Source organism: Hetaerina americana, unplaced genomic scaffold (genome assembly GCF_022747635.1).
Source record: "Hetaerina americana unplaced genomic scaffold, ioHetAmer1.1.p SCAF_14, whole genome shotgun sequence".
Lineage (NCBI taxonomy): Eukaryota > Metazoa > Arthropoda > Insecta > Odonata > Calopterygidae > Hetaerina > Hetaerina americana.
The window spans coordinates 12,069,453-12,091,257 of NW_027286514.1; the positions used below are offsets into that span (position 1 = coordinate 12,069,453).

The 21,805-nt window shown below is 36.4% G+C and overlaps 1 protein-coding gene across 2 annotated transcripts in view; it reads left to right on the top strand.

The window, feature by feature from the left end:
* Window positions 1–21,013, top strand: part of LOC139686336 (carotenoid isomerooxygenase-like) — a 46,791-nt gene extending 25,778 nt beyond the window's left edge. For both annotated transcript variants that reach the window (XM_071583510.1, XM_071583509.1), the window contains 9 exons: window positions 4,188–4,299; window positions 14,763–14,909; window positions 15,024–15,168; window positions 15,275–15,422; window positions 16,323–16,621; window positions 17,898–18,107; window positions 18,586–18,855; window positions 18,942–19,040; window positions 20,083–21,013. In XM_071583510.1, coding sequence (XP_071439611.1) covers window positions 4,188–4,299; window positions 14,763–14,909; window positions 15,024–15,168; window positions 15,275–15,422; window positions 16,323–16,621; window positions 17,898–18,107; window positions 18,586–18,855; window positions 18,942–19,040; window positions 20,083–20,259 — 1,607 coding nt within the window. In that variant the 3' untranslated portion in view covers window positions 20,260–21,013. The remainder of the gene's footprint in view (window positions 1–4,187; window positions 4,300–14,762; window positions 14,910–15,023; window positions 15,169–15,274; window positions 15,423–16,322; window positions 16,622–17,897; window positions 18,108–18,585; window positions 18,856–18,941; window positions 19,041–20,082) is intronic.
* The last annotated feature ends 792 nt before the right edge of the window (window positions 21,014–21,805 follow it).

Sequence of the window (21,805 nt, forward strand, 5' to 3'; positions counted from 1 at the left end):
ATACCTATTGCACTGACATTTAGGCTGGCTATCCCCCGTGCTAAGAGCATATCATCCATAACATCACCGCATGTCTCACTCAATTGACGATTCATTTGGATGGGTGTTCAACCACGCAAGAGGAGGAAACGGATGATTCCACGCTGTTATTGTACACTGAACGACGCCATTTGAAGTATTGAAAACGGTCGTCACTCTAGCAGCAGCTACACAAACCCTGTGCTCTGTGCGGCGCAACCATATACTACCTTGATCAAAAAGTTCCCGGAATAACCACCGTGTGGCGCTCCCATCGTTCCGATTTGAGTTCTGTTTTTTTTGTTAAATTGGTACATCTGTTGTTGATATTCCCTTTAAATCTTAGTGTCATAACTTGACATTTGCAAAAGTAACGGTCGGTTTTCGGTATGTCCATCAGTGCTTCCTGCGATTTTTCCATTACTTCCTCTCGGCTGCTAAAACGCGTTCCCCGTAATGGTTTTTTAACTCGATTGAACAGAAAGAAGTCACAGGGAGCCAAATCAGGTGAATTCGGTGGCTGTTGGATGGTATTTGTTGCATTTTTCGTCAAAAAATTACGAATAATGATAGCACTGTGCGACGGTGCGTTATCATGGTGCAAAATCCACGAGTTTTCTGCCCACATTTCTGGTCTCTTTCGGCGAATTGCTTCACGCAAACGTCTCATAACGCCCAAATAATACTCTTTGTTTACTGTCTGGCCTTCTGGCAAAAATTCATGATGCACTACACCGTTGTAATCCATGAAAACCGTCAGCATTGCCTTCTTTTTTGACTGAAAACGACGTGGTTTTTTTGGTCTCGGCTCATTTGGTGAACGCCATTCACTTGCCTGATGTCTGGATTGCGTGTCGTACTCATAAACCCACGTCTCGTCTCCAGTAATGATCCTTTTGATGAATGTGGGATCGGATTCAGCCTCGCAAATCATGTCTTTTGCGACGTCAACACGGTCTCTTTTTTGCATGAAATTGAGGTCTTTTGGCACCAACTTTGCTGCTACACGACGGAAACCCAAATCATTAACCACAATGTCTTGGGCGGATCCATAGGCAATGTTCAAGTCCTCCGCTATTTCTCTGATGGTTAATTTGCGGTTATTGACCAACATTTCTTTTACTTTATCAATTTTTTCACCGACTTTCGATGTCGATGGTCTGCCACTGCGTTCATCATCTTCGATTGACTCACGACCACTTCTGAACCGGTCGTGCCACTGGTAAACGACCGTTTTTTTAGAGAATCGTTGCCGAAACACTTTTCCAACATTTCCAACGTCCGTGCGCCACTAAATCCGTTTTTTACGCAAAATTTAATACAAGTTCGTTGTTGCAAATTTAAATCCATTTCTGAAATTGTAAAAAATCGCCAACACACACAGAGATAGATGTACTCTTGGCTACGTAACTTTTGCAAATGTCAAGTTATGACACTAAGATTTAAAGGGAATATCAACAACAGATGTACCAATTTAACAAAAAAAACAGAACTCAAATCGGAACGATGGGAGCGCCACACGGTGGTTATTCCGGGAACTTTTTGATCAAGGTAGTATGTCTTGAATTTAAGCGGATTATGAAGAGTGCCCGAGCTTTTTAAGCTCAATCACATCTATGAATCTACTCGCATTTCCGGGAAAAAATTGGGTGACCTAAGAACTTAAACTTATATCTTAAATTTCCGGTTTAGTCCGTATATGAAAGCTAAAGCTTAGCTGCACGTTTGATGATATGAAGTGCACGTACTTACTGCCTTTCCTGGTAGTGAAATCAAACTCCTAGTCCAGTAATCATGGCATACAGCTTCCTTTCTCTTTTCTATGATGATATCAATATTTTAACAAACATTTTCTAGCCAAATTCCTTTTAAAAATGCTACAAATAAGCCCATAAAAACTCATCTTTCCTCTAGAGTTTCTAAATTGTCGAGTTGGTCAGTGATTATACTATCTATTCCCAGAGTTTTCTTCGATTTCATTTACTTTATTTCCTTTTCTATCTCAAAATTAATCATTCCTAGTCTTTTTATCAACATCACATTCCCTGTCCATATTTAAACTCACTGGTCTAGTGTATTTATGATAAATCTACTCTGTATATTCTTTCCATCTTGTTTGAACCTTTTTGCTTCAATTAATATTTTATCAATTGCATCTCTAATAGTGTAAACGAATTTAGATTTTTTAAATCCTAGAAGTCCCTTCACTTTTTTGATAACGGGCCCATTTTGCCTTTCTAGGTTATATTAATTGTCATATAATCTTTGTTTAATTTTGTGCTACCTTTTTCCCTTATTAGATATATTTCCATCTTTTCTTTCTTCTATTATATTTGCTCTCTTATTCTCCCTCAAAATGTCATCAATCGCCTCCTGGTACTCTTTCCTTTTAGCCCTAGTTATGTGATCTACATTCCATTTTATGATACTTCTTCCCTTGTTCATTCTCTTGAATTTTATAATACCCTTTATGAGCACTTATTTGTGATTCGAATACGCATCTGCTACCGGGAAACTATGCATGCTAATCAGACTATTCCTAAACCTATGCCTAATTACTACATAATCTGATGGCTCGCTGCATCTGTAGGTAGTTTACATTTGTAACTACGTCTATTGTGGTGTTTAAACCAGGTGCTAGTTTTAATTAAGCTATTTCTCCTGAAAAACAATAGTATTCTCACCGCAATAGTTCGTTTTACTAAACCGCAGGGTCCTGCGTCACCTCCGGCGTTCTTTTCACCTACCACCACATTCTAATTCCCCATTACTATCAAGCGTTTTCTTCCAGATAAATTTGAAATAATCGTTAAATTGATAGTACATTCTATCTACTTCTTCATCCCTATGACTGCTTACCGGCGTGTATACTTGAATCACCACTAGGTTTACCCGGTCTGATCTTATTTCTACTAATGTTATTCGATCATTCACCTGTTACACATTCACTACCCTTCTCCCCAGGTCCCTATTCAGCGTCATTGCTCCCCTCGTTGATTTTCCACTTCTCTGCTGTATTACTTTCTAAAAGTAGTACACCTCTAATTTCTGGTGTTTGTCTCACCTCGCCCATGCCTAGAATATTTTCTCTCCCTTAATGTTTTTCAATTTTCCTCTCCTGAGCGCCATCCTGACATTCGAGGTCCCAATTTCCACGGTGGCAAACCTCTTCCGTCTTCTTTCCTGTTGCCATCTGCCAGGGTGTGCAAGGATTTCATGCCGCCTCCACTGCAGAGGCACGACAATTATCGACCGAACCCCTTATTTATCAGAACTCATTTTCATATTTGGAGCCACCATATTTTCTTCGCATTAATAACTGAAATGATTTCCCTTTGCCTTCCCCAATAGCTTTTTAACGTGACACCATCACTCAGACGCTGTGAACCACCATACGTGTATGTCTAGCTCCAACCCTTCGACCTATCTGCGATGAATGAGTCTACTAGGAGCACTTATGAATGCTCCTGCCAGCACAACTCTATGGGTCATAATGACACGCAAGGCTTCCTCCACTTCAAGGCTGTAATCCATGGGGAGGGCAAAACGTCATACGTAACAAACTAAGGCGATTCTTGTTCTCAATGTTTACTCTAACACCACCTTACTATCAAATTCAAACTGATAAAAATTATTATTTACTTATACTTCTACTAAGCGTAAGATATCCCTAATTCATGGCAGCGACAGGAAGCGTCAATGGTTGTCCTCTCCCCCTCGATTTACGGTACTCAAATGAATTTCACATACCCTTAAGATAGGATTTACTTAGTAATTGTTTACATTTAAACTTAGCAAAATTTGTGCTGGGCGTAAATGATGAAAAAAGAGGGAATGAAAGATTGAGCGGACGGGAAGAAATGTAACGATAAATGCACAATTTTCATTGGTTTTATCGTCCGCTCCGTATACTTCAAGCTGCCGGTTTAAATGGCGTGAATGGCACATTTGGCGACGGTAACGAGCCGAATGATTTCCCGACATCTTTCAACTGCTTTTTTCTTTGTTCTTGATATTGTACCATTAAGTCAGAAGGATCCCGCAAGATCTTTGAATGACTTTGAGTAGTTTTTGGACTCGGGTGTTTGAAAAACATTTGAGATTCCTTATGCTCTCAACCACCCGCATTTTTACCACAACTGCATTTTTCCTTCATTATAATGTTGCAGGAGTCATACCACATTGGATAAAGGGTACTTTACTAAGGAATGGACCTGGACTGCACCATTTCGGAGACACCTCCTTCAAGCATCTTTTCGACTGCTCAGCTTTACTTCACAGGTGAGTCACGTCTCGATATGCCATTTTCTTCTCAAATATCGCATACATAAATATAATGACTCCGCTATGGACTCCGCAAGTGGAAGGCTAGAGGAAAGGTACTTCAAAACAGGGAATATGTATTAAGCTAATACATGCGAAATTTCTATGACCGCATGCGCTTCAAATGTTAATGATACACGTTCTTGCGAGAAATGTAGTACAAAAAAATAGGAACATGACAAAAATTAAAAAATTAAGGAGGATATAATTATATGAAACGATATCATTGGATAAATACACTGATTTTAGAGTGGAATATATATATATATATATATATATATATATATATATATATATATATATATATATATATTTATTTATTTATTTATTTAGAACCATTGGATCATTGCTTCGCGTGCTTTCGCGAAATCCAGTTCATCAGAGCTGATGAGTTCTGGGAGCTCTCGAGTCAACAACGCATGCCAGTTGCCTCTCCCCTTCCACATATCTGTCGCTCGCTCATGTTTATCGCTGAAAGGGAATTTTCACGAAATTTCCTTATCGTGGAAATAAATGAACAAATCCAGATAAGTGTGGAATTGCACAGATATAGAACTTCACCTTACACTAACAGCAAGAAAAGTAATCATTCCACACCAATAATTTTATGTTTCTATATTACACAATGAACCTAAAAGACTTCTGATATATTTAATTTTTACGTCTAGGTACTTGCGTCATATATGGCTTATTTCATTCCCATGAGGCATAGGGCTCCCGTAGAAAAATAATAAATACCGCATCTCTTCAATGTTTGAATGCAACATATTACAAGCATGACTTTTTTTGATCTCAACCAAGACGACTCACCCGAATTTTATCGTATTTTTTGCTAAGTTATAGAGCCTTTTTTATTGTTTTTGCTCATGCTTTTTATTGTATGTTTCGAATGGGCTGAAAGATTGAAGGCAGGATACTGTGATTAAATATCCATTGGAATTGATTTTGTTCTCTCGTAGATTCGATTAGCTACCGACGTGGCTCGGGGCAAAATTGGTTCACTGTAATTTGACGTTAATAATAAATATATAAAATCAAGTGTTTAAATAAGGCTTTCAATTCCATCAAACGGTTTTCAAAAGCAAATTCAAAAGCAGGCGAACATTTTGGACTTTTGTTTTAGTGAAAACTGCGAATCTACCTTAACCATCTTCATCAAATGAGGATTGGTTAATTTTTTCAGAAAAATTTTTAAAACTGTTCAATGATATTTTCATATAGTTAGCTTGTGAAGGCAATTGCAATTTAATGATTCACTTAAACACGAATTAAGCTCATATACCCATTGCACACTTGGCTAGTCACTTCGCACGTGTACATAGCTTGGGACACTTCTAGGTCGTTAAGTATTCAACAGCGATTCTCAAAACTCTCCTACATGACAAAAATCTTTCAATTACTTATTTCAGCAAAAAAATAGTGCGGGGCCTCTCGAAGAGAGGCGAACCCGAGTAATCCAATAAAAAATACTCAATAAACAACTGATTAAATTAACACACTTCTGCCCAGGTACTCACAACAAAAGTACATTCGCGTAAAAAAATCAAATGGCCCATTTGGACAGCATGGCCACTGTAGTATCCAGTGCAGCTCCTAAGGTCTGGTAGATCAATTGGTTTATCTATCCGCCAAAACGTTATATCCGCAAAATAAAAAGAAACCTCTCACGAAATGGCAAGCTGCAAATCCACCAAGGTAACGAATGATCGCTTCTGCAAAGAAAGTAGACTGTATCAAATTTAGACATGAGGACAAGGAAGGAAACCTCATCACCAAGAGGGGGGAATGCCTACCCACTTCAAGATAGAAGAGCGTATCCTTATAAGTGGGATGGTCCTCGAAACACAGAACCCCGAGTGTCTCCTCTCACGCTCACAATCTGCTGATGCTGCTGAGTTTCCTCTTTCAACTCTGCGATACTAGTCCCGGCTTATCGGAGCACACATAGATACCGAGAGCCAATGAAAGGATTACGTCCAAGAAAAACCCGAGTGCATTACATAAAAACGAATTGAGAATTCAGAAGCGTTAGGTTTATAAACGCATGGGTCAAGGCTATGTTTAGGTGGGAGTCAAAACAATAAGTTTATGATGAGAAATCTTTTTCAAATACTAAGTAGTCATTACTCACCTGTAGAAAATATTCTTCTGTTACAGATATAGAGATCACGGTTACCATTCATTACGAAGTCACAATTTCGGAACATGCATAGTTACCTAAACCCTTCCCTTACTTCCCTACTACTTTGACCGCGTTGGTCCAAAACACTTATGAGGTACGTAAATTGTTCTACCTGCTCTATTTTAATGTTTAGCTTAGCCTTTTTCTTTCTAGAAAATCGCATTACCTTTGTTTCATTAATATTGATTCTCATCCCATACCTGTCGCACTGAATTTCCAATTCACTCAGCAACGCTTGCAACCCCTTGGTTGACTGAGCAACTAAAGCTTGGTCATCAACAACCCTAACTGATTTCACGAATTCCCCGCCCACTTTCATTCCGACCTCGAGTTCTTCCCATGCCTCTTTTATCATTTCCTCTGCATACAGGTTGAACAGCAACGGTGATAATGGGCAACCCTGCCTTACACCTGTTCCTAACACTGCCCGTCCGGACTCCCCGTTCCCCACTCGCACCTGAGCAGTCTGAGACATGCACAGGTTGCGGATTAGCCTCCTTTCCCTCCAATCTATTCCTATTTTCTGCAATATACTCATTAGTTTTTCCCAATTCACTCTATCAGACGCTTTTTCGAAATCTACGAAACAGGCAAATACCTCCTGGTTGTGTTCTATATTCCTTTCGATTAGTGTTCTCATTACTGCAATGGCATCACACGTGCTCCCCTTCCTGAACCCAAACTGGTCATCTCCTAAGTAATCATTTGCCTTGCTCTCCATCCTTTTGTTGATGATCCTGAGGACCACTTTAGCTGCATGGGAAATCAAACTTATTGTTCTGTAGTCCCCACATTATGTAGTCTTTACCTTTTTCGGAATAGGAACTAACACTGATCTCACTAAGTCTTCTGGTCAGAATCCTTTCTCATAGATGCTACGAATCAGTCCATATACTCTCTTCCTCCCACATTTTCCTAAACCTTTAATTAGTTCGTCAGGAATGTTATCCACCCCCACGGCCTTATTTAGTTTCATCTCCCTTAATGCCCTTTCTATCTCATCGCAAAGTATGCCTGGACCTAAGCTGTCTTCCTCTACGTCACGTTTCTTTTCTATGTCTAACCATTTTGGCCTAAGTTCGTTGCCAAACAGTTCTTATATGTATTTCTTCCATCTCTCTTGAATTTTTTCTGTTTTAACTATAATCTTACCCGACTTATCTTGTTGTTAGCACAGATCTTCCCTTCTTACTTCCAGATAATGTTTTAACTAGCTGTACAGCGCAACAATTTCACCCTTCCTCTACAAACTTTCCATATCCTTCCACTGCGTCTTCCACCATGCTCTTTTATTTTATTTGTTGTCTGTTTCAATTTATTATTTTATTTTCTTTTTCAATCTCTTAGTACTTCCTTCTGCCCAATTGTGCTACATTCTTCCATTTTCTTCTCTCATCGATCTTTCTAATTGCCATCATACGTGATCCAAAATGAAATACAAACAGGTGGATGTTTCTACAGTAATATCTAGGACAGGGCAATGACATTGGATAAAACTGTCATATTCACCTAAGGATTCGGATGTTGCGCTGGTGTGTTGGCGTCACACTTAGGGTCAGAAGGACAAATGATGGCATTGTAAGTGGAGAAGAACCAGCGCAACGGCGAGAATAGCAAGAAGACTTTTGGAGGAATCAAGCCAGTAAAGACGAAGAGAACTTGATTCGAAGAGATAAAAAAGAAGCCTGACGCTAACTGGTTCAGTACCACGGCTTAAATATAGCAACAGCAGGTTATATACATGGCGGGACTGGAACTATGTGAACTATATGACCGGAATATTAGAGATTTTGAACGGTCGAACTCCCACTTAGGACTGTTGACCTGACTTTTTGAACCCAATAACCAACCACAGTTTCAACCTATATGTTGGTTTTTTAGGTCCGATGAGCTTGAAATTAGCTGAAGATTTGGTGTTTTCCATCGAATTTCTTAACCGCGATGCCTAGAAGTAGAATACCCTTCCTTATTTCCCAATATAATACGTAATTTGTTCCAAGTAATCGACTATTCAACGGAACTTTCGCCAACGTCATTCGATACGCCAATGTTTTCAAAAATTATCAGCGGAAAGTCAAACAAATTGTGATTATGGACGACAAAATCCGAATAGTAAGAAAACTATCCAAATAATGATAGGACACACGGTCCCGGTTCAGTTTCGACATGACCACCTCAATACTCAGTGATTTGCAAGGTGGCTCAGGCCATTGCAAGGAGAATAATATATCACTCGGAAATGAAAAAAAAAATATTGTTAAAATTTTCACTTATTTGACAGTGTGACTCCAAATTATTCACACTGTAATATTATAAAGCTAGACGAAAAAGTGACATCATTTTGAATGTAAGGAGGAATTCCTGATTTTTTAATCAAAATTTTTAATTTTAATTTCTCAACGGCACGTGTAAGCGTGCACAAAAATTTGTATCATGCCATTCTGTCATGAAAACGAACTAAGTTACTCGTAAGCCTTCGAGCGTTCTAAACCTTCGCATTTTTTAAAAATCATAACGACATAAGTCGTATAATCGTGATGAAGAGCGATTCGCGAAATCCAAAGGGGGGATTCCGCCACGGGAGAAGGATTAAAGAAACGGGTTTTCGCGTCAGACAGCTATGTAGTTTCGCAAAAGGGAAGGTATCGCTTACGGCTTAGTGGATTACGCCCCCGACACCCCCATTTCTCCCCCGCTAAGGTCAGAGTTTCGAATTTCACACCTCGGGGGCGGCGGGTGGAGCGCTACGATGCCACATCAGAGGCCCCATCGGAAAAAATGATCGGTAATTGACTGGATCATAGGACACTTTCCTGCACATTTAAATGACTACTTTTACTTGGCTCTAGAAAAACTAGGCCTCTTCTCCGGCCACCTCACTATCTATCATAGCCAAAGGTGTGCCTGCACTTCTTGGCAAGGTTACATTTTTATTGGCTTAGTGATAAGGGTAAGGTGGAGAAGAAAAAACTTTTTCATTGACGGACGGGAGAAGCGATAAAGCTTAAAATAAGAAACCTAATTAAAAAGTAAACAATAATTATTGAATTTCGTCCACGCTAATCATGTATTCAGTTAGTTGACATTCCAAATCGTGCCGATCAGTGGAGAGACTATACATATATGATAATTTATTTGTCAGAGCATTAATTGTTTACACATCTTGATTCATTATTCGCTAAACAATTAAAATGGGTCCAATAATTACCACTTTTTTCATTTTTAAACATGCATGCATTTTGGCGGCGTCCATATATGTATTGCATCACGCTGGTTTTGGCCGCTTTCATGGCCCATTTCCTCATCGACTCATCCACTCTAAAGTATGACTTCCTACCAATATGGCGTAGGTGCTGCTCCCAGATTAGCTCCCGTTTTAATAATTTCGTTAATAACTTCGCCACCAGACAATTTGGTTGGTCAAACCTCCCCTCTTTTCCCAGAATATCTATCCCAGAGCTATCCACTTTGGGCGTGCTTATCGGGTTTTTGTCCTTTGTTCGTATAATACCAATGTCCCAGAGCCATGAGCGTACTCGTATGTAGTTATATTAGAATCAACCGAAGCCATCAGTTATACTTCCTTTAATTATATCAGCTAAAATAAATGGGCATGATTAGGGCAGACTGAATTCGCAATCACTCCTAAGCCAAGATCCTCGCGAGGAATCCATCGACTGAAACAAAGAGATGATTTACAGCCAGCCCAAGGTTGAGAGCAAGGTGGGGGGAGGAGGATTCAAAGGTTTAGACGACACGAGGTACTGCCTAGTCTTGTTCCTTCCTACCCACTAATGTTCTCGAGGCCAAACAACACGGCATTGATCTTGACGAAGTTGAATCAACGAAAAGATGATTTATAGCGACTTTTATTGATTGATATAGGAGTGGCTAATCGAAAACGGAGAGCCTTTATATCCACTGGGGAATATCTTCCGTAGTCACGAAATGGTGAATGCTAAGCACAACCCAACCTCCATTCTCAGCACGGTGGTGTTTTACACATTGCATAATTTACTGGATGAATAAACCAAGAGACAATCTTACTCTAGCACTCATTCCGGCGAGGTGGGCGGCAGTTTCAAATTCTTTCCGACGGAACTTAATTGCCCTGAATTTCTCTCCAACACGCCCTAATGATGACCCCTATGTACACCTTTTTACTTAACGGTTCGTATGAACAACTAGACATTTATTTCTTTCGCCCACATGCAATCCAGTATCACCGCTATTGTTTTCCATCGGCATAAAGTGATGCGTACACATTCACTTATATTAGATATTTATCTCAAGAGTTTAAAACAGTGTTGACGGAAGAAATATACTCGTACTACATACAATTTCATGCGACTCGGTTTTGAGGAAACGACTAATCGCAAGAAAAGAATTATTTAGAATTATGAAAATGAATGTTAAATAAAATACATATTTATTAAATCACTTCTATTAATAGGCGGCGAATTGAAACTACTTATCCAACAAAATCACACTCGTGGTATCGTAATCGTATGCGAAACGTCGTAGCAAATGGAATATAATGTAATAAAATCATGGAATTCCCAGATTTATGCTATTCATTTCAAATTTTCTACTTTTTATCGTCACCCTTGGCATAATTATGCACATCTCCATGGATTCGTGACACTCATTTTAGTTTTATCGCCGACGAGGTTAACTAGCGAGGCAGCATAGTCACCGGCCAAAATGATATCAGGAAGGTCGATGACGACCTATCTCACTACAGGACCTTCAAAAGATCTGAGTCAATATTTATCCTATCTTCTCATAGGAGATTATTAGAGCGTGCGCTTCTATGGCTTATTTAAACGATGTTGCGAAATGCTCCTATGAATCGATGGGCGTGATGTACACTGAATATTTATGTATGCTTGGGCTCAAATGGGTAGCAGCGTTCGGAATATTCGGATCTACTGTTTTGAGTTGTCAAGTCATGGAGCCTTCTTCACCAGAGCTCACTAACACAAATCCTTAAGTGTGAATGTAAAACCTTATCCTACAAAAAATAAGAAGATCAAGCTCACAGAAAATGCGATAACACATTCCTATATTACACGAATTATTTTGTGAGATGTCCATTGATTGGACACATTTTAAAACTCGATGTAAGAGTTCATTACTTTGAAGTAGTTTTGCATGCAATCCAAGTTTAACCTTAGAAATACTTAACTACCTTCTGTATCACAGCTTTAAACAGGTGTGCATTGGGATTGGCACATTCGGCGAATGACTCATCGCCAAGTCAAATTTGAGTGGCAACCGATAACAAAAATCAATGGAGGTGGCCGAGTCGAATATTTCGCGTTGACCAAATTCCTGCGAAATAAATTCCATTTTCTACTTTTCTGACATTTTCAGGAACAAAGGAAGGAATATTTGTAATTTTGTACCTTGTACATCTGAATTTAGGAATAATAATGATGATTATTAGATTGTTTACCATTTAAGATGGGTTTTGGATGGACAAAGACTGAAAAATGATACATTTATTTGCCTTTCATAGAAAAACACAATCTGATACATGAAACTACAATAGACCCTACATCAATTCCACATACTTCCATTCTCCTCTCTGTCTAACATGCTTATCAAGTTCCTACCCGTTCCTTGTTTGTCTACCACTCTCCCCTCCATCACAGTCTATAACATCCCACAGCCAATCAAAATACTCTGCATTCAACTTTCCTGACTCCTTTGGATTTCTTCAACAATGCTCCCTCCACCCTACGGAGTACTTCATCGTTTTTTCCTTTCTGCCCACATTTTTCTTTACTATTCTTTCCAATACCCGCATCTTAAAAGCCTCCCATTTATGCCAATCATCTTTCTTCAACAACCAAGCCATGTTTCTGAGCCGAACAAACCACTCACTGTTTTAAAGTTTTCACTGTTCTTTTCTTAACTTCCTCTATTTAAAGTCCACATTATCAATGCCTACAACCTTATGACAATTTCTTTTCCCAATTCAATCCTTCTTTAGATCCTATACTTGGGCCATTTTGGCTCAAAACCGTTCCCAGAACAGTCAACTATTCCACCTGTCATAGGTTATGACCTGTTAATTTAAAAGTTAACGTAGGCTTCCTCTCTTTCCAAAACCTCATGACCTTTGTGTTGTTTACAGTTATTATCATCCAGTACCTATGGCACTGTTTTTATAATATTCTCTTAAATGATTCTAAGCCCTTAATTGACTGGCAAACTAGAGCTTGATCTAACTGATTTTATGAATTCTCAACAGACTTGCATTCATATTTCCAAATCTTCTCATGCCTCTTTCAGTATTTCCTCCATGTATATGCTGAAAATCATAGGTGATCATGGACTATCCAGTCTTACCCCTATTCCTAACACAGCCCATCCTGACTCTTCATCTGCCACTCCCACCTAAGCAGTCTGAGACATGTACAGGTTGTGAATAAGTCACCAATCCCTCCAATGTACCCCTATATTCTGTATTAAATTCATTGATTCCACCCAGTTTATTCTATGGATTATCTTCTTGAAATCTGTGAGTCAAACAGATTCTGATTGATTTCTATGTTCCTATTTCTTAGTAACGTCATTACTGCAATAACATGACATGTGGTTTGGGTCCTTCCTGAACCCAAACTGATCATTCTCAAGTAATTATTTAACCTCCTATTATTGATGATTCCAAATACCATTTCAGCTCCATATGAAATGAAACTTATTGTTCTACAGTCCTCGTATATGGCCTTTCCTTTTATTGGGACAGAAACTAACAGTAGATAAAATATGACAGCCAAGTTCCTCCCTCATAAATACAGGCACTATAAATTGGACCATGAAAAATCTTCTTTTCAAATTGATAATAAAAATGTGATTTATTGCACCAATTGGCTTATTTATTCACAATGTGATGACTAAAATTAAAATGAATTAAAAAAACACTTTAAATTTAAATCTTCACTTATGCGTTAGTGAGTAATCACAATTGGATTTTGTGAAATATTTTGGGAGACAATTGACTGGGAAAATCAGCCAAAACAGTTATCATGTCATCGAAAAAAATCATAGATGTAAATCGTAATGCATACTTTTTTCCATATTGTAATTACAATGAGCACAGACATGCTATTCAGATATCTATTATAATTTCCCCTAATTCCAAGTTATTAACATTCTGCCTTCAAATGACTTACTTCAAAGCTCTAGCTCCCATTATTTTCTGCATTCACTTCATTGATTCTCTCTTCTCCTTTCCAATCATATAAAAGCAATTTTTTCTAGAGTTTTCTCTCCAACTTGCTAACATTTTCGAACTTTAATATTAAATTTCAAAATTTAATCTCCTTAATAGGCATTTTCTGAACAAATTTTTGAAACATACCATTTGCTGTTTTGCAGAATTCACTATTCTACCCAAACCTATTCAGAATTTCAGTAATCAGTTCACTCCTTTCTCTTGCAATACGTTCATTGATTTTATTAAATATTTTATGAATTCGAAAAAATGTTGACTATTTGTTAGCATTTTCACAAAAAGGAATTCCTAAATGAATTTTAAGAAATGATTGTTTATGGCAAAATAAGAGAAATTTATAGCATCATGTTTTGTATTTTTCAAATTTAGCATCCTGTTTTGACAGATAGGTATGGCTTTTAGAAGGTGTCAGCAGTGTTCAGAAATTAAACTGGAGGTTGATTTGATTGGTGAGGACATAGAGCTACTTCAACTAGCTGCTACCACTATCATGGTATAGCGCTTAATCATAAAATTCAAAGAAAATCACATGAATGTATTCAACAAATAATTACCAACTATGTATAGTCATATCATGAAGTTAACCCGTCGATAAAAATTTTTTTTATTCTCATAAATAGTCTTTGTGAAGAACAAATACATCATCAAATACAATAGGAACTGTTTCACTAATGAGTTGACACAAATTTACTGTAGGAGATCAAATATATTATGCTTATTAAACTAACCAAGTAGTATAATTACTAGAGAAAGTAACACAAGTTTGGAATATAAAAACTTTATATTCATCATTGATGTACTCAACATCTATTATATTTATATTAAAAATTCTGCATATTCTTGTAAAATAAAACTTATAGGAACAGAAACATGCACATTGGAATATGTGGGCAAATTTTGTCAGCTTTAATAAGTAAGGTTAACTGGAAAACTAAACTTAAAAAGGGATTCAGTTATGATTAGTCTTATATTCCATATTTGTTTTTGTTGCAGATTTGCCATAAATAAAGGAAAAGTAACATACCAATGCAGATTCTTACAGTCCAATACATTCCGCAAGAACATGGCAGCCAATAGGATAGTAGTCACCGAGTTTGGCACCAAAGCTGTTCCTGACCCTTGTCAAAGTATCTTCAGTCGGTACGTAGGTATTTCCTCCACTATGATTCCAGGTCATTCATGTCGACAATGACTGTTCCGTACAAGGTTTTCATATCTGCATCATCTCATTAAATATTATTTTTGTCATTTTAGAGTATCTGCTTTGTTCAACCCAGGAGAATGCCAGTCTGACAATGCAATGATCTCCATATATCCTTTTGGGGATGAGTTCTATGCTTTCACAGAAACTCCAGTAATTCACAAAATAGACCCAAAAACTCTTGAAACGACTGAAAGGGTAAGAGAGCCTTGAAGTATGACAAAAAATTATTAGTTAACTACATACTTATTCATTGACTTAAGTTTTAAAACTTAACAAACAAGTAATTTTTTCTTGTGAACAGGTAAATATGGCACAAAAAGTTGGATTTGTGAGTCATACGTCACATCCACATGTCATGGAAGATGGAACAGTTTTTAATATAGGAATGGTAGTTGGAAGTACAGGACCAAAATACACAGTATTTAAATTTCCTCCTCCAACAAACTGGAGTAAGTACTATAATTAATTATTAACTGATTATAAAATACAAATAAGTAACTACAAGGTGAATTCATGCTGCAATCACTGCATTTTATTCCTAATGATATAATTTATCCACACACAAAAGACAACCTCACTCTTAGTTAGAGAAAAAATAATCTAGTTTGGATGAACTCCGAATCTATAGTGAAAGAGATCTATGAATTCGCTAATTTAGTCCAAATACTGTCCAGAAAAAAAGGAACTAGTAAGGAAGAAGGAAAACTAAGATGAGAAGAGATATCCTTAAACTACGTATATGTACTTCAGATGGCATCAAGCAATTCTAGGAATCACATGGTAGTGCCTACAACTGGAGGAAATACTTTATCAAAATCAAAATTTCCAGGATTTATAGATGGGTGGATACATTAGTTGTTTTCTTAACTTGTCTTATATGCAGGATACATAAGTTTTTGAAAGAGGCAATTTATAAAGATGACCTCAACTGCTGTTTTTTGTGCTTTGACATGGACAAAAAACTTGATTAAGACATGAGCATTGTATGATTTGGTATACATCTTAATAATAACTGTCACTTCAAGCAAGATGGTATAATACATACATGTTCTGCAATATTGCAAGGTACCATGATATACTAAATTGATTCAATCATGTGGCTACTATCAATGATAAAGATTACTACATCCTCCTATACTTGGATTTTTGTTTGTTGAAAATTGTTCTTTGATTTAATCTCCTCATCTTTACTTACCAAAGTTAATTAGATTTAATTTTATTTTATATCAGTAACCACAGACTTGCTTTATTTAAATTTCTTGAAAACTATCCCCACTCTACCAATTTTCAAAAAGAACAATGTAAAATCCATGACTATGTAACTATGTTTAATATTTAATACTTCACAGAACCAAAATCAATGGATGAAAGTACAAATGACAAAGATGATGGCTCTGTAAATGACAGTGCAGGAGTTAAAGGAGAGGAAAAGGCCAAGAAATATGACCCGTTTGGCACGGCTGAGGTTGTAGGAGGAGTGGCAGCACGATGGCCACTCCATCCTGGTTACATGCACTCATTCGGAGTCACTGATAACTTTTTTGTAATAGTGGAACAACCTTTATCAATATCAGTGCCAGAAACTGTCCGCACAACACTGCTTAATGAGGCAATGGCATCTTCATTTCGCTGGTATCAGGACAAGCCAGTAAGTATTTTTTACAGAAGTGCTATTTCCAATACAATGTGACATTAAACTTTATAGAAACTATCAGAGAATTCATTAATTAAGGCTCGCCACCTTCTGTAATCAACTAACCTTACCTCATCAAGAATCCAGCTACTCATATCAGGGTACTTGAGTCCAATTTGGTGCCTTTGATTCAGAATCTCTCCTTTTTTAAAATCCCTACTTTTCGTCCTTCATTTCATTACTTTATATAACTGTACATAATCTCTCTTCAGTACATACCATAAAATTAATATGCATGTCACTGCCACTTCCACCTCCCTTCTTGAAGAACAAGCACCATTGATATGGATTGGCCCGTCTGAAAATGTGTTTGAAGCATACTTGCCTTCCATTTAAATCCCTCCCCACCTGTGATGTATTTATTATACCTTGTTTTCCACTTAAAATGAAAGAACAAAAAATTTCTTGATACTAAGTTGAGACTCCCAAAAGTACTGAAAACACAGCAAGAGGTTGCATTGTCATTCATACACAGGCATAGAGGCAGCGTTGAGAGGGTACACTCCTTCTTCCTCAAAACATGATTTAACTTAGCTTAACATAAAGTAACTTATTCTACAAAAAACATTTGTTAGAAGTACATAGCTTTTCTTAATATCTGTACAGCATTTATGGGTTAAAAAAATTGATGAGCAATGCAGGGAAAAGTGAGGAATCAATCAATATATATAGTTTAAGAAAAGACTATGATGAGGGAGACTATGATGCTTTGAATACAGTGATTAGTATGGGTAATTGGAACCATACATGTAAAGGCACGAATCCTAAGTGATAAATGAGGGTGAGGTGGACCTTACTTATGGCCAAGTAGGCTCAAAGCGCAGTCATTTATAATTAAATACACAAGAAAAAATGTCACATATTTCTCAAATATTGCTAAATGATAGATAAAACTTATATACAATACAATTAATAGCTAATACACACAGAAATATCATAAGAACTTGCATATATCTCTGCACTGCAGCAAGAATACATTGCCATGATTTATTCAGGCTGCATTAAATAGCCATGAAATACGCTTGAGAGCTATTTCCCTTTATCATTTTCAAAACCCTTGCAAACTATTAGAGCACCTAAAGAAAATGTTTAAACTTCTTTCTGAAAACTACCATTAACTGGCTAATTCAAAAACAAAGGGGCATGGCAACCTTTAATTCTAACAAAATTCATATTCTGATTTTTGCACTGATATTATAAAAAGGTATAACTAATGAATATTTCATTGCAGAGTCTTATACACCTTCTGCATAGGAAGACTGGAAAATTGTTTGCAACCTACTCAGCAAACTCTTTCTTCTACCTTCACATAATCAATGCATATGAAGCGGAAGCAGATGAGACAAAAACAAATGGTGTATTTTACCCACATGTAGTCATTGACATTTGTTGTTACCGTGACCCATCAATGCTAGATTGCATGTATGTTGAGGCGATGAAGGTGAGTCTTAATCTATGAGCTTGTATTAAGATGTACTCCCTAGTTTCAGTTGAACAATGTGCTCTACTCATTATCACACCTAACTAAGGTCCATTCTTGAGAATTTGAGGGTCGATCAATTATGGGGTCAGTGTGTAGAGATAAAGGACGTGGCCCAAAGATATGCAAATTAACCATTTAATAACTTTTGGCTAATTATATTCCCATATTTTTCAAGAAAATAGAGTGAGAAAATCATTACATACTTATGTCTGTTCATTTAGGATCATGAATGTTATAAATTTTAATTTGGCATGGATATTTTTAACTCTTTCAGATATGGTACTTTCAGTTTTTGATACATTGGTTTCTCATTACACAATCAAAGACTAGGAAGAGATATTCAAATAATTTTGAATTTTCTTTTGAATGAATCAACTTCAGCAAAAATGGCCGGGAAATATTTGCTCTTAAGAATGATGCTTACTACTTATTTCAGGGTGCCCAGCAAAATCCAGATTATGCTGCAATGTTCCATGGAAGACCATTAAGGTTTAAATTACCACTCCACAACACTAGTGAAGATGCAGATGTAACTGTTGAATGCACCAAATCACAAAAGACAGATGCTCCAATCCACGTTCACCCTGAGCTTCTATGCGACTTGGGCTGTGAAACTCCAAGGATCAATTATGAGAGGAATTTGGGAAAAGATTATCAATTTTTCTATGCCATTTCCTCTGATGTTAACAGTGAAAATCCTGGAACTGTAAGTTCAATGCACATCAACGCCATTTTAATTCATTTTTTATATTTAATTGCAATAACTTAAATTTTCCTCAAAAAATATTTCAGATGATAAAGGTGGATGTCAAAAATCATACAACAAAAACATGGGGGATTAAAAATATATTCCCAAGCGAACCTATATTTATACCAAATCCCAATCCAGAGGTAAGTTAACTTTATCTACAGTTAGCAGATTTTCATGGTAAAACTATGCAATTTTCAAATGAATCACACCTTGTCTTAAATATCACAAACATATGTATGCATGTGCATTAAAACACATACAAGTGATCGCCGACCATTAAAATAATTCATTTAACTTGATCAATATTTCATCTGAATCTCCTTACTTTTGGTTAATGATGACACACAATTAATCCAAAAACAACTCCCTACAATATAAATTTATACAAGACGGGCGGAATGATTAATATCCTTACAGATTTATTTAAGGGTTTAAAAAGTTAAAAGAAAAAATGTAAGAGGTATTTTTTGGACTTTGAATGCATTGAATGCTTCATAGATTTTGAGAGAGCCAATCAGAGTGAACAAATATGGCGACATAGAGAACTTTTAAACTGTACATCAGATGGCACAGGCAATAATAGCCGAGGAGGGAGACAGGGTAACCAGTACTTATTAACATATAATGCCAAAGATATTTCAAGAGTGGTGGAATTGGAAGGCCTTGATTTGGGAATAAAGGAGGGGACAAGATGATTTTATTAATTTATTTATTTAATAATCTAAATCAAAGCTTACGTCAATGTGTACCAATTATGGTGCGCTATTAAGTCTCTAATAAGGCCACAGTGAGGCATCCATTGAAGTAGTGCTTTCAAAAAGTAGCAGCTCCTCTTCTAATAACATCTCCAAATCATCTCTCTAATTGAAAATCATTCAATTATTATTTTAATAAATATATAACATCCATTCTGTTAATGATCACAAAAATAAATAAAAATATATAAGAATTGTAGTAACTGAATTTCAGGTGCCTCTGAGTATAAGGTGACCTGGTCCAATTAAGTATAATAATGAAAAAAATAAATACCACTATACATACACTTACTCAAAGCAGATTTAAAACCAGAGTTTTGGAGTTAGCCAATCAGTAAACTCTAACAGCTAACTGGGTAACTAAACTGTAAAAAATGTCATGTTATTGGTATCTGATGAAACAATTCTTTTGGAAAAACTTTTTCAGAGTGAGGATGATGGAGTGGTTATTTCTGCACTAGTATGGGGAGTAGAAGAACGTAATAAAGCAGGCTTTTTAGTGTTGGATGCAAGAACCTGGACTGAGCTTGGTCGAGTTGAATTTCAACTACCTGGACCAGTCCCCAAGTGTCTTCATGGATGGTTTGCTCCTGGGATAGTGTGATTATGAAATTACCAGATTTTTCTACATATTATTTTTAAATAATGAACACCATCTCATATTAAGATGCTCCAAGTACCACAGTTCCTTTGAATAATTTGAATTTATTCAATTTTAAAAGTTTTATAAAAAAAATTAAAATATGAAAATACCCACATTTAAACTAAGGAGCAGTAAACGAGGATTTTAATTGATGATGTAAAGCAAAAAAATCCTATCCAGTCTAACATTTGGGAAATTTTATAATGGAAAACTACCATTTACAAATATGCTTAAGAAGGGATATTTTTGTCAAAGTTGACATGAGAACAAATTAAATTCAATTTTTAAAATGACATTAAAGGAACAAATAAAGACATATCCATCCCACAGCATATTTTACACAATGAATGTTTCCCAAAACTGATGTAAAATGGAATGCCAACTCAAATTTCCCTCACTGATTGATTTGTTTTAAAAAGGTGTTCTTTTTAAATTATTATCTATATCAGTGATTGAAATGAAATTATTAATAATTCATTTCTAGCAGCCAGCATTAAGTTCTTTACTTGAAGTAAACAATTTTATTACTACAGTAATCAACACTTTATCATCATTCATGAACAATCTTTGTGAAGAACTAGAGTTAAGTATCTCATTATTTATGACTTTTTGTAAACCACATTTCTAATACTTGTTCTGTTACAACACTCCATGGAATGCATTCTGTAGCTTTTGGATATTTCATACAATAAATATTTTTCATATTAAAATAGCATTCATGTGTCCATTTCTTTTGAGGGGAAAATGGAGGTTGAAGGGAGTGTCTAAGATATACATATATAGAGAGAGAGGTTTGATCATTGGATGAACAGTTGGTGAGGTAAAGACATTACGCAGCCAATGAAAAAGGTTTAATCACAGAATTTAAAAAGAAAATTATATGTTCCATTGTCCTCAATTAGATTGGTGTGGTTGTAGAAGGAAGGAAGGAAATTATTGCTACTGTAAATGCATGCTCTCATCTTGCAAACATGATTGTAAAATGAACATGCTGCAAAGTATTGGCAGACATTAGAAATGCCATCAGAGTGCCATCAATGTATCATATGGATAAAGACCCAAGACTTAATCTCCCTTTAATGCACGAAATCCTCTAAATATAACTTATAAATCCTGTCGTTGCTCATACCTTGCATGCAAGTTTTTATAATCCTAAAAGATATTACAAATTTGAGAGATAAAATGAAAATGAAGAAGAAAAATGAGGCTGGATTATATGACAAACAAACTGATATTTTAAACTTAATTACATGAAAATTAAAACTTTCTAGGGGATCAACACATAATAGTAAGAAGGGACTAAGTTGAAATGATTATTGCCCTTAAGTATGCCAATCAATGCGTAATAGAGATGTTTTTTGTTCAAAAGAAAACAGCTTTATGAGAATGTCCTATATTGGAATATTGGTTTCAAGAGAAATTGCCATATTAACAAATCTCACTTCTTATGCAATATGAATGTTTTTGAATTCCTTGCCACACACCTTTATATAATGAAAATACATGT